The sequence below is a fragment of the Salmo salar genome, chromosome 28, assembly GCF_965601325.2.
Source record: "Salmo salar chromosome 28, fSalSal1, whole genome shotgun sequence".
NCBI lineage: Eukaryota > Metazoa > Chordata > Actinopteri > Salmoniformes > Salmonidae > Salmo > Salmo salar.
This window is the reverse complement of record NC_138318.1, coordinates 29,165,001-29,178,348: the sequence shown is the minus strand read 5'-3', so window position 1 is coordinate 29,178,348 and position 13,348 is coordinate 29,165,001. Positions and strand designations below refer to the sequence as shown.

The 13,348-nt window shown below is 42.2% G+C and overlaps 2 protein-coding genes across 3 annotated transcripts in view; both read left to right on the top strand.

Moving 5' to 3' along the window:
• The window catches only part of LOC106589781 (exportin-5), a 38,318-nt gene extending 30,788 nt beyond the window's left edge, over positions 1-7,530 (top strand). The window contains exons 27-33 of the mRNA XM_045710454.2: positions 3,671-3,777; positions 4,300-4,359; positions 4,630-4,727; positions 4,893-5,000; positions 5,209-5,346; positions 5,435-5,602; positions 5,882-7,530. Of these exons, the coding sequence (XP_045566410.1) occupies positions 3,671-3,777; positions 4,300-4,359; positions 4,630-4,727; positions 4,893-5,000; positions 5,209-5,346; positions 5,435-5,602; positions 5,882-6,034 (832 nt within the window). The 3' untranslated portion in view covers positions 6,035-7,530. The remainder of the gene's footprint in view (positions 1-3,670; positions 3,778-4,299; positions 4,360-4,629; positions 4,728-4,892; positions 5,001-5,208; positions 5,347-5,434; positions 5,603-5,881) is intronic.
• A 144-nt stretch (positions 7,531-7,674) lies between these two features.
• On the top strand, positions 7,675-11,330 carry LOC106589782 (E3 ubiquitin-protein ligase TRIM35). Of its 2 annotated transcripts, none has more exons than XM_014180111.3 (7): positions 7,675-7,855; positions 7,972-8,411; positions 9,296-9,391; positions 9,512-9,742; positions 9,838-9,860; positions 9,944-10,062; positions 10,208-11,330. In XM_014180111.3, exons 2-7 carry the CDS (start codon positions 7,998-8,000, stop codon positions 10,756-10,758), a joined length of 1,434 nt encoding a protein of 477 aa, XP_014035586.3. In that variant the 5' UTR covers positions 7,675-7,855; positions 7,972-7,997; the 3' UTR covers positions 10,759-11,330. The 2 variants fall into 2 exon arrangements, with proteins under 2 accessions (XP_014035586.3, XP_082826680.1); XM_082970554.1 differs by having other exon boundaries at positions 7,960-8,411.
• Positions 11,331-13,348: the final 2,018 nt, after the last annotated feature.

The following is a 13,348-nucleotide window of genomic DNA, read 5'->3' as shown; positions in this document are numbered from 1 at the left end:
GGTAGGCCTTGAAATACATCCACAGGTACACCTCCAATTGACTCAAATCATGTCAATTTGCCTATCAGAAGCTTCTAAAGCCATTACATAATTTTCTGGAATTTTCCAAGCTGTTTAAAGGCACAGTCAACTTAGTGTTTGTAAACTTTTGACCCAATGGAATTGTGATACAGTGAGTTGTAAGTGAAATAATCTGTCTGTAAACATTTGTTGGAAAAATTACTTGTGTCATGCACAAAGTAGATGTCCAAACCAACTTGCCAAAACTATAGTTTGTTAACAAGAAATCTGTGGAGTGGTTGAAAAATTAGTTTTAATGACTCCAACCTAGGTGTATGAACATTTTCGACTTCAACTATACTTACGGTCACTGTGGGGACGACGTCATCGATGCACTTATTGATGACGCCAATGACTGATGTGGTGTACTCCTCAATGCCATCGGAGGAATCCCGGAACATATTCCAGTCTGTGCTAGAAAAATAGTCCTGTCACTTAGCATCTGCTTCGTCTGACCTTTTTTTTATTGATCTAGTCTTTGGTGCTTCCTGCTTTTAAGCAGGAATCAGGAGAATAGAATTATGGTCAAATTTGCCAAATGGAGGGTGAGGGAGAGCTTTGTGTGGAGTAAAGGTGGTCCAGAGTTTTTCCCCCTCTGGTTCCACATTTAACATGCTGATAGAAATTTGGTAAAACTGATTTGTTTCCCTGCGTTAAAGTCCCCGGCTACTTGGAGCGCCGCCTCTGGGTGAGCGTTTTCTTGTGGCGGAATGCAGCTCATTCAATGCTGTCTTGGCGCCAGCCTCTGACTGTGTTGGTAAGTAAACGGCTACGAAAAATAGATAAACTCTCTTGGAAATAGATGTTAGTTTTTAATGTCCCGTTGGTAGTTTAATCTTCCGCGTAGCTCGTCGATTTTATTCTCCAAAGATTGCACGTTTGCTAGCAGAATGGAGTGAAGTGGGGGTTTATTAAATCGCCTACGAAGTCTCAGAAGGCATGCTCTGGACACTACGCTGACAGACACAGCAAACCTAATTGCCACAGCTCGCATTGATGTGCCATCCGGGATGAGCTGCACTACCTGAGCCACTTGTGTGGGTTGTAGACTCCGTCTCATGCTACCACTAGAGTGAAAGCACCGCCAGCATTCAAAAGTGACCAAAACATCAGCCAGGAAGCATAGGAACTGAGAAGTGGTCTGTGGTCCCCACCTGCAGAACCACTCCTTTATTGGGGGTGTCTTGCTAATTGCCTATAATTTCCACCTGTTGTCTATTCCATTTGCACAACAGCATGTGAAATGTATTGTCAATCAGTGTTGCTTCCTAAGTGGACAGTTTGATTTCACAGAAGTGTGATTGACTTGGAGTTACATTGTGTTGTTTAACCTCTATGGGCTAGGTGGGACGCTAGCGTGCCACCCGTGGTGCACTCCATCAACAGCAGGTGCATTTCAAGAGCGGCAAATTTGAATCCAAATAAATGTCAAAATTCAAATTTTTCAAACATACAACTATTTTACACCCTTTGAAAGATAAACATCTCCTTAATCTAACCACGTTTTACGATTTCAAAAAGGTTTTACGGCGAAAGCATAAATTTAGAGTATGTTAGGACAGTACATTTACAAGAGTTGTGTGTAATGTTTTGTCAAGTCAAAGACAGGGTCACCAAAACCATAAAACCAGCTAAAATGATGCACTAACCTTTTACAATCTCCATCAGATGACACTCCTAGGACATTATGTTAGACAATGCATGCATTTTTAGTTCTATCAAGTTCATATTTATATCCAAAAACAGCGTTTTACTATGGCATTGATGTTGAGGAAATCGTTTCCCTCCAATAACCGGCAGTCAAGTCAGCGTCACAAATTAAATAATTAAAATTAGAAAACATTGGTAAAATATTATATTGTCATTTAAAGAATTATAGATTTACATCTCTTGAACGCAATCAACTTGCCAGATTTAAAAATAACCTTACTGGGAAATCACACTTTGCAATAATCTGAGCACTGCGCCCAGAAAAATACGCGTTGCGATACAGACTAGACGTCATGTTGGGGAGATCTAAAATCGAAAATACTATGTAAATAATCCATTACCTTTGATTCTCTTCATCAGATGTCACATCCAGGTATCACAGGTCCATAACGAATGTAGTTTTGTTCAAAAAAGCTCATCATTTATGTCCAAAAATCTCCGTCTTGTTAGCACATGATCTAAGCCAGCCGGACTTCTCGTCATGAACGAGGGGAAAAAATATATTTACGTTCGTTCAAACATGTCAAACGTTGTATAGCATAAATCATTAGGGCCTTTTTTAACCAGAACATGAATAATATTCAAGGTGGACGAATGCATACTCTTTTATAACGTATTGGAACGAGGGTACCCAACATGAACTCGCGCGCCAGGTGTCTAATGGGACATCATCGTTCCATGGCTCTTGTTCGGTCAGATCTCCCTCCAGAAGACTCAAAACACTTTGTAAAGGCTGGTGACATCTAGTGGAAGCAATAGGAAGTGCCAAAATATTCCTCAGCCCCTGTGTTTTTCAATGGCATAGGTTTAAAGGTAATACAACACATCAGGTATCCACTTCCTGTCAGAAAATGTCTCAGGGTTTTGCCTGCCAAATGAGTTCTGTTATACTCACAGACACCATTCAAACAGTTTTAGAAACTTTAGAGTGCTTTCTATCCATATATAATAAGTATATGCATATTCTAGTTACTGGGTAGGATTAGTAACCAGATTAAATCGGGTACATTTTTTTTATCCAGACGTGCAAATGCTGCCCCCTAGCCCTAACAGGTTAAGTGTTCCCTTTATTTTTTTGAGCAGTATATATTCGTGGTCCACACACATCAACACAGTCCCGAAGAGGGCACGACTATGCCTCTTCCCCCTCAAAAACTTCAACAGCTGCACCGTTGAGAGCATCTTGACTGGCTGCATCACCGCTTGGTATGGCAACTGCTTGTCATCCGACCGCAAGACGCTACAGACGGTAGTGCGTATGGCCCAGTACATCACTGGGACCGAGCTCCCTGCCATCCAGGACCTCTATACCAGGCGGTGTCAGAGGAAGGACCTAAACATTTTCAATGACTCCAGCCACCCAAGTCGTAGACTGTTCTCTCTGCTACCGCACGGCAAGCGGTACCGATGCACCAAGTCTGGAACCAACAGGAGCTGAACAGCTTCTACCCCCAAGCCATAAGACTGATAAATAGTTAGTTAAATAGTTAACCAAATAACTACCCGAAATATCTGCCTCGTCACATACACTGCAGTTACTGTTTATTATCTATCCCGTTGCCTAGTCACTTCGTCCCTACCTATATGTACATCTCTACCTCAATGACCTCGTACCTCTGCACACCAACTCAGTACTTGTACCTCGTGTATATAGCTAAGTTATCTTTACTCATTGTGTATTTATTCCTTGTTATTTTTCTATCATTTTTTTTCTTTCTCTGCATTGCTGATAATAGCCTCTAAGTAAGCATTTCACTTCGTAAACAACACCTGTTGATTACAAAGTATGTGACTAATAAAGTTAAATTTGATGTGGTCACTTAGAATGCATGGGTTTTCTTTCTATTTCTGTGCTGGTGGCGTGTTCACAAACTCCCTCCCTCTACCTCTGTCTGTGTAGTATGGAGGATGACGAGGACGAGGCGTGTGAGGAGAACCAAGTGACTCAGGAGATGCTGGAGGAACAGCTGGTTCGTCTGGTCACCAGAGAGGTTCTGGACCTGCTCAGTAAGTCCAGACTCTGGGAGAAAGGACAGGTTAATGGGATGTAGGGAGCACCTAAGTAGCACTTTATATGGAGTTTCTACATTGAGCATGTTTTTTTTGTCCAGAAGAAACAATCTGGTCCCTTGAAACTGTTCATAGGAATTTAGTTCTGCTGCACATCCAGATTTAATAGGTTTGGGGTATGTGGGGTGGATTGGGTTTGGGGTATGTGGGGTGGATTGGATTGGGTTTGGGGTATGTGGGGTGGATTGGATTGGGTTTGGGGTATGTGGGGTGGATTGGGGTATGTGGGGTGGTTTGGGGTATGTGGTTTGGGGTATGTGGGGTGGTTTGGGGTATGTGGGGTGGTTTGGGGTATGTGGGTTAGGTTTGGGGTATGTGGGGTGGGTTAGGTTTGGGGTATGTGGGGTGGTTATTTTGATTATTTTGCCGAAGATTGTATCTCCGCCGGCTTGGGTTTTGGGTTATGTTTGGTGGGTTTCGGGGTGGCCATATTTCCTAACATTGATCCTTTCCCCTCAGCTCACGCCTGCATACTGAAAAAAGTTCCTGAGCCAGCAGGGAATAAGGAGGATGTGGATGGTAAGTGTTCCCTAATCCCTGCTTGTTCCCTAATCCCTGCTTGTTCCCTAATCCCTGCTTGTTCCCTAATCCCTGCTTGTTCCCTAATCCCTGCTTGTTCCCTAATCCCTGCTTGTTCCCTAATCCCTGCTTGTTCCCTATTCCCTGCTTGTTCCTTATTCCCTACGTGTTCCTTATTCCCTACTTCTTTCCATGTTTTCAAGGGAAGAAAAGCATCACTCAGGGTCCACCCCCTCATTCATTCTATCTTTAATGTCCTATTGTTTGTAGAGGATGAGATGATCACTGAGTCCCAGGCAGTCACAGCCTCTCCAGCCCAGCCAACAGGCGAAATGACTGAGCTGGGGAAGTGTCTACTCAAACACGAGGTCGGCACTGACGCACACACGCGCATCTACAGCAGGGGTGTTCAACTCATTCCATGTAGGACCAAAAAACCCACAAACACTAGGCCCTGTGTGGAATGCGTTTGACACCCCTGATCTACAGCATCGACCCATAGCAGTGTGACAGAACTCTCTCTTCCTCTGCAGGACATCTATATGACCTTGTTGACTATCTCGTTCACCTCTCTGTCCTGGAAGGACACCAGTAACTGTCACCGCACCGCCTCCATGGTGTGCTGGACCCTGCTGCGACAGGTAGGCTGTTACCCTGCTGCGACAGGTAGGTTGTTACCCTGCTGCGACAGGTAGGCTGTTACCCTGCTGCGACAGGTAGGTTGTTACCCTGCTGCGACAGGTAGGCTGTTACCCTGCTGCGACAGGTAGGCTGTTACCCTGCTGCGACAGGTAGGCTGTTACCCTGCTGCGACATCCTCTATCTCTCTGACTCTGTTCTTCTGTTCAGGTCGTAGGGGGGAACCTTCTGCCAGAGGCGGTCACATGGTTCTATGCCAGTGTTCTGAAGGGACTGCAGATGCACGGGCAGCACGAGGTCTGTAACTCAGCCCTTACACAACTGGCCCTGATTATATATGACAACCTGGTGAGTAACACACTCACTCGCTCACACACACCCTCCCTTCATCTTTCTTCTTCCTCCTAACTCTACCTTTCCTCCCTCTCTGGGTCAGCGGCCGCGGTACATGGAGCTAAGGAGTGTGATGACTCAGATCCCCAGCATCAATCTGGAGGCTCTGGACCAGTACGACCAGCGGCTGCTGGAGCCCAGCTCCGCCCAGAAGGTGGGAGAGAAGAAGAGGAAGGACCAGTTCAAGAAGCTCATCGCCGGCACCGTGGGGGTAATACCACCTCCCACCACTAGATGGGGGTGTTCTTGCACTTATGTTTTTCTGCTGAGAACACCTAGAATTATTTAATAACAAAATAATGTCCGAAATGTGTCCATTGTGACTGTTGAAATGGATATTACTTATAGGATTTAAGTTATACTTTGTTGGAGAGTGGTGGCAGTATTTTTCATATAAGTTTAATTAAATAGCTCCTGTACACTCAGATATAATAAAACAACCATTCAATCCAGACAGATTGTAACTGTATTTGTTCTCTCCTCCCCACAGAAAGCTCTGGGCCAGCAGTTTAAAAAGGAGGTACATATCAGAAATCTCCCGTCTCTCTTTAAGAAGCCCAAGTTGGAGAAAAGGGACATTGTGGAGCCCAGTGAGACTGGATCTCTAGCAGCTCTCTTCTCCCCAACACAGGACGACATCTAGGAGAACATAACCGCACAGAGAGGCTCTCAGACTGGACTAACACACACACACTTTCTACCCTCCCCAGTGGAATTTTACTCCTGAAGGATTGGCTCAACAAGGGTACGACGTCTCTATCCTATTGATCAACAGTAGGATGAATGGTCTCTACAAACTGTGGACAAAGAGAATCAGAATATTCTGTCATGGACTGAACCCTGCTAACTGGTCATACATGTTTCTCCAAATAATGTGTCTGTCTGCCTTGATCAGGAATATGGAACAATATGTCTGAAGATGATGAAGATGATGGTTATTGTCCTTCAAGAGGACATGGCTGTTGCCATAAACCCTTCAGGTTGTAAATGGTAACAACACAATGCATTTATACAGCTCATATCCTCACTAGCACAACACATTTAACTTACATTGTGTTTTGGTATTTCCGCTAACATGGACCATCCACCTGGCTGCTTAACATAGAGATAGACAGAGGACTCGTCTTTATATCTGTGTCTTATAGCGTCTGACAGCATGGGCAGCACCATTGAAGCTACAGCCCATAGTCAAGTAGTCAACTGGGTGGGGATTCCTATTTTAAAATGGTGGATGATGGCAATGCCCAAGGGGTGATACCCATGATGAGTCCTCTATCTATCTCTATGGTGCTAAACAATAGCAGCCATTTTGTGCCAGAAGAACCTGAATGGGATCCAGTGAGCATTTCTGAGGTGGAAGACTTCAGAGTAGTCTGCTGTATAAGGAGAGCTATCATCAAACCAAGGTTTTGTACAGGATCATTACTCTGTTGATGGGTGAGGTTGTCAAGTAGAACCATCATTGGTGACTTTATGTTTTGAACTGGTGTTTCTCCCAGCTATGAACGAATGAGAAACCAGCACTACATTCCTCTTAGGTTAAAGGGATAGTTGGCTGCATCAAGTGTTGTCAGACATTATTGTTAAAAACTGACTGACAAGTGGAGAGCTCATATTTTAGTTTTCTGTTTTGTAGGTAACATTAGATACATTTGGAAAAGATCTACAGGAAAGGAAAGGGGGATACCTAGTCAGTTGTACAACTGAATGCATTCAACCGAAGTGTGTCTTCCACATTTAACCCAACCCCTCTGAATCAGACCTCAATCCCACATAAACGAGAATAGAAACTAGGCACCAACTACTGTAACTCAAGTTTATATGGTGCCTGTCAGTTTCCCATTCATTTGCTATTGAGGCCTACAGAACGATTTACACTAAATACGCCATAATATGGAATCCTCTGTAATATAGACTCCCCTGTTACATCAGTGATCAGGTGTGACAAACATATTTTTTGTGTGAACTACCCCTATACATCTCCTCACCCTGTCAATTATTGTTTTGTTCACATGTGGCCATTTTTTCCTACTCAACACTAAGGAAAAAATGATCTGTACTTGTACAGGGGACAAAATATAAAACATTTTAGTGCTGTTTAGATTTTTCTGTTTTTAAATAAAATAGACTTCAAAGTCATTTTTAAATGTTTGATGTGATCAATTTCTATGTTGTGCCATGGTCTACACATGTAAAGCTGTGCTGGTCAATAATAATGGTTTAGAGAGGATAAAACATACAGGACAGAAGTGCTCATTGGTCCTGTTTGAATACGTGGTGAATGTTAAGTATTCAAACAGGACCAGAGACTTGAAACTCCACCCCCGAGTCACATGATGACTAAAGTTCATCTCAGTGCTGTAACTGTAATAACTCTCCAGGACTCATGTCTGTCTGACATACAACACTGGGATTTAATTTAGATTGTTCTGAAATATCAGGCTGTTAAACCAACCAATACAAGGTAATGTCATTAAAACTGTGATCTTTATGTGCAGATTTACTTGTTTTGAATGTGTTCCTTTAAGAGAGGAAGATGTTAAAAGTAAAAGTGAAAGTAACTTTCAGATCTCATACCAGGACAGGGAGTGACACCGTGTGAGAAAATGGCTTCTAGTTCGTCTCTCCCAGAGGAGGATTTCTCCTGTACGGTGTGCCTTGACATCTTTAAGGATCCTGTCATCTTGTCATGCAGCCACAGCTTCTGCCAAGCCTGTCTAAAGGAATGCTGGAAAGACAAGGAATCTCAGGAATGTCCAGTTTGCAGGAGACGATCCTCTAAAGATCATCCCCCTACAAACCTGTCTCTAAAGAACCTGTGTGAGGCCTTACGGGAAAGGAGACAGACAGATCTGAAAAGTCCAACCACAGGGTCCAAGGTGCTCTGCAGTCTACACAGTGAGAAACTCAGGCTGTTCTGTCTGGAGGATAAAGAGCCCATCTGTTTGGTGTGTCAGGTCTCAAGGAAACATAAAGATCATGACTGCATCCCTGTAGATGAGGCTGTACAGGATCACAAGGTAGGAGAAAGATTATGATAGAAAATATGTGATACATCAATACTCAAACTATGGAACATGAAGTTATCAATGTTTTATTAATGAGTCTGACTCATTTAGATAATAAATACATTTTCTGCACATTGTGTTGACTGAATGATTGTGAATTTCAGTTTCTGATACATTCTAAATCCCTGTTTGGTATGAAATTGTTGTCTTGGAGATAATAAGTGAAAACATACAGTGATAGAGAAGTAGTGTACAGGCACTGGTTTACTTTTATTGTCATGAATGAAAGATACATTTTTCCCTGGAGGAAGAACAGTGATTTCCACTAGATGGGCCAGCTGCAATGGCAAAATTGGCTATGTTTTAAAAATTAATTAAAACAAACATTTGCTTCTTGGTTTTGGTTTGAGGTTAAGGTTAGGCATTATAGCATTATAGTTAGCAGTGTGGTTAGGGTTAGGCATTATAGTTATCAGTGTGGTTAAGGTTAGGCATTATAGTTAGTAGTGTGGTTAAGGTTAGGGTTAGGCATTATAGTTAGCAGTGTGGTTAAGGTTAGGGTTAGGCATTATAGTTAGTAGTGTGGTTAGGGTTAGGCATTATAGTAGTGTGGTTAGGGTTAGGCATTATAGTTAGCAATGTGGTTAAGGTTAGGCATTATAGTTAGTAGTGTGGTTAGGGTTAGGCATTATAGTTAGTAGTGTGGTTAAGGTTAGGGTTAGGTTTAAAATCAGATTTTATGACTTTGTGGCTGTGCCAGCTAGTGACCACTCCTCAGAGCTGCCTCCAGAACAAGATTCATGACAAAAAAAACAATAAATTGCTGTGAAGACTTGTTCTCTCCTATAAAGTGAGTCCAGAGGTTGTCTCCTCAGTGAGTTTCTGTCTCATTCCAGGAGGAACTCCAGACTGACCTGAAGCCCTTACAGGAGAAGCTGAAGGTCTTTAATAAAGTTAAACAAACCTGTGATAATACTGCAGTGCACATTAAGGTTAGTATAAATTATGCAAAGTTGCAATAGTACAGCATGTATTGTTTCAATTGTAGCCTAAATGTAGGATTTTATTCTGATAATAATTGTAGAATGAGATATTGTTGTCACTGTCTCCAGAGCCAGGCCCAGCACACAGAGAAGCAGATTAAGAAGGAGTTTGAGAAACTTCACCAGTTTCTACGAGAGGAAGAGGAGGCCAGGATAGCTGCTCTGAAAGAGGAAGAGAAGCAGAAGAGTCAGAAGATGAAGGAGAAGATTGAGCAGATGAACAGAGAGATATCATCACTTTCAGACACAATCAGAGCCATAGAGGGGGAGCTGAAAGATGAAGACATCTCATTCCTGCAGGTAAGGACTGCTCTCTCTCAGACATACATTATAATATAACTCAAATATTTATAGATTAATCAATGATATTGATGACTATATACTCTACTTTCCAGAACTTCAAGACCATGAAGGAAAGGTAAGTGATCTGCTTCTCGTCTCTCTTCTCTGTGGTTGTGAACCCAACCCCACAGAAGTTCTGACTCCTGAATGTTATTCCAGAGCCCAGTGCACAATGCCAGATCCACAGCTGGTGTCAGGGGGGCTGATAGACGTGTCCAAACACCTGGGTAACCTGAAGTTCAGAGTCTGGGAGAAGATGCAGGGGATCATCAAACACAGTGAGTACTGGATAGGAGCGGACATGATTGAGAATAATGTAAGATAGATTTTAATTAAGTAGTCTATTTTAAGTAGTATTCTTAGTGTACATGAAAAGAGACTACATGGTATAATCTGTGGAATATCTCTGTCTTTGCTCTGAAGCTCCTGTGATTCTGGACCCCAACACTGCACACCCATGTCTCTCTCTGTCTGATGATCTGACCAGTGTGAGTAACACTGACCCAAAGCTGCAGCTCCCTGATAACCCAGAGAGATTCATGAAGTATCAATATGTTCTGGGCTCTAAGGGGTTCAGCTCTGGTCAACACAGCTGGGAGGTGGAGGTGGGGGACCATCCTATCTGGAACCTGGGCGTGGCTAAAGAGTCAGTTGACAGGAAGGGGGAGGTGCATGCATCACCAGAGAATGGAATCTGGGCTATACTGCTGAGGAGTGGTACGTATAGTAATGGAATGGGAGAGACCCTCCTCCTGAAGGAGATACCCCAGAAGATCAGAGTGCAGCTGGACTACGACCAGGGGGAGGTGTCCTTCTACGACTCCAAAGACATGACACTCATCTACACTCAAAAAGACACATTCACTGAGACTCTCTATCCTTTCTTCTCTATTGGATCAGCTGGTGATGACAAAAGCACTGGTGTACAGATCTGCCAATCAGAGGTGTCTCTGACAGTGATGTCATCCCAATGAGGTTGTGTTTGTGTGTGTTGTTGTGGGTGAAATTACTAGATTATGTTATAACACTGTATAATACTGTTATTGTATCAAATTGTTGTTTTCTGGAGTAGAACAGTGTTTTTAGAACTCATCAGTGTGTGGTCTTCTGAGTTGGACCTCTGGGGCTTAATGCTGACTGTAGATTTACCATGTCTTAGGCCACATTCCATTCACGTGAGGGAGATTGCTCCGGTTTGACTGGAAGGTACCAGGGAGAGATGTCTCGGGTATAGATACTAATGAGAGGAACCCTGTTTTGGGGACCAGACCCTGGTTTACTCACAATGAGAACAGTCTTTACAGCAGATACTGTCTTCTGTGAATTATTCATTCATTTAATACGAATCCTAACCTTGTGACCCATTCCACATATCTGTTGTTTATCATGTAGACTAAAGGGGTGTATCTTTGCTATGAAAGGTCTTTGTATCCTTTGTCTCAGGGCTCTCAACCCAACAGTGACCATGTTGGGGTGACCAGCCATCGTTATTGTTCTGTGCTTTCCTTATGATAAGTTTATAATAAAGTAATATCCTTATTGGTGATTTACCTTGTCTCTCCTCATTATTGATTAGAATGTCCACGACGTTGTGTGTGTGTGTGTGTGTGTGTGTGTGTGTGTGTGTGTGTGTGTGTGTGTGTGTGTGTGCGTGCCCGCCCGCCCGCCCGCGGAGTTAGAATAGTTGAAAACACAAGGTGATATTTAATAACATACTGTTGTTAGTTAGAATAGTAGAATACACAATGTGATATTTAATAACTTACTGTAGTTGTTCATCAGCAATTTTCCTCTTATGTCACTCACTGACTTTCACTCAATCAGCCCATGTCTGTTAAAAAAAATTGGATTGGTAAATTAGTCTAGTTAAATGGCCCATTTGATGTTGTTAATCACTTTCACTCAGAGATCATATTAACAAGGTCTAGGAGTAGCTGAAGGTATAGTGTTATTATTACTGGTGAACTCACTGTTTATTTATTAGGAGTGTGTTTCTTTAGACAAAGTCTTTATTTACAACACTGTGATTTTCTCTCTATTTAAACTACTTTTTACATCTGAAGACTTTTCTTTGTGTGTTTTATTTTATCAGAGTACAGCCACTAATGATCAGAGGATTGGTTTTATTCTGTTATTTTTAACCGGTTATGTTTTATGAAATATTTTATGGAATATCTATTTTTTATATTCTTTTGATACTGTTACAGACAGTATCATGATACTGATCTGACTATTGATCTACAGAGCTGTGTGTTAAACTGTTATCAGTGAATGTTCTACATGCTACTGGGTCTGGGAGGACATCATGTACAACACAATGTCTGTCATTATTGGTGCTGATGTGAAGCTACGCAACAAACTGACATTAAAGATCATCAAAGAAACATCATTTCCTGTCGTTATTGGTTGTGTGAAACATTGATCATCAACAGAGGTCATGTATTGAACTGAGATAATGTCATGCTGAAGGTTGACTGTGATTGAAGATTTTACAACATGGACTGGTAATATTTAATGTACATGTTTGAGTATTTCATTTATAGGTATTTAGTGAATTTAGATTTGTCTGCTAAACTGCATGCTGGTACTAGTGACTGGTCTGCAGTGACTGAGTGCAGTTGAATTGTTAACCACCAGATGGAGAACTTGAGATACAAAAGCTCAGCCTTTTGTAAAGATGTCCTGAAACCATGGTGACTGAGTCGTTACATGTTTGGTATGGTAAGTACACGTTGTGGAGATCTGTGTTGTATTGTAAGTATAGCAGGTTCCTGCTCTCTCTCTCTCTCTCTCTCTCTCTCTCTCTCTCTCTCTCTCTCTCAGGTCCTGTAAATGCACAACAGGACAGCAGCGACCGTGCTGGACATACCAATGTTCACTACTGTACATAGTTACCACGTCAAACTCAGGTGTTGCCCCCCACCTCCCCCTCTAAACTACTGCTACTCTCTGTTATTATCTATGCATAGTCACTTTAATAACTCTACCTACATGTACATATTACCTCAATTACCTCGACACCGGTGCCCCGCACATTGACACATTGACTCCGAACAGGTACCCCCTGTATATAGCCCCGCTATTGTTATTTACTGCTGCTCTTTAATTACTTGTTATTCTTATCTCTTTTTTTGTAGGTATTTTTTAAAGCCGCACTGCTGGTTAAATGCTCGTAAGTAAGCATTTCACTGTAAGGTCAACACCTGTTGTATTCGGCGCATGTGAGAAATAAGATTTGATTTGATGTGATAAAAACTCAGGGGTTTTGTTTAGAATGGGTTCTCCAGACACAGTTTGTTAACTGTAGACATGCTAGGTTAGACCCATTCAACCATGCATTATCCATACACAACCCCCCAAGTACACATAGTGTTATTTTAGAATGATTCATAATAAAACTTCACACCACTCTTCTATGTTCTCTCTCTGGCGAGCACTAGTTACTACTATATTACTACACAATTACTACAGAAACTAAAGTTAGACAAATGTTCCTGAGACTTGCAGGTGACTTCCTTTATTAACTATATGAGTTGTGGTACTGTCTGCTGTTTGACAATTCTC

Coding starts and splice junctions, on each gene's coding strand:
- LOC106589782 (XM_014180111.3), top strand. CDS start 7,998: ATGGCTTCTAGTTCGTCTCTCCCAGAGGAGGATTTCTCCTGTACGGTG. Junction 9,743..9,837: donor AAGACATCTCATTCCTGCAG/GTAAGGACTGCT, acceptor TCTACTTTCCAG/AACTTCAAGACCATGAAGGA. Junction 10,063..10,207: donor GCAGGGGATCATCAAACACA/GTGAGTACTGGA, acceptor TTTGCTCTGAAG/CTCCTGTGATTCTGGACCCC.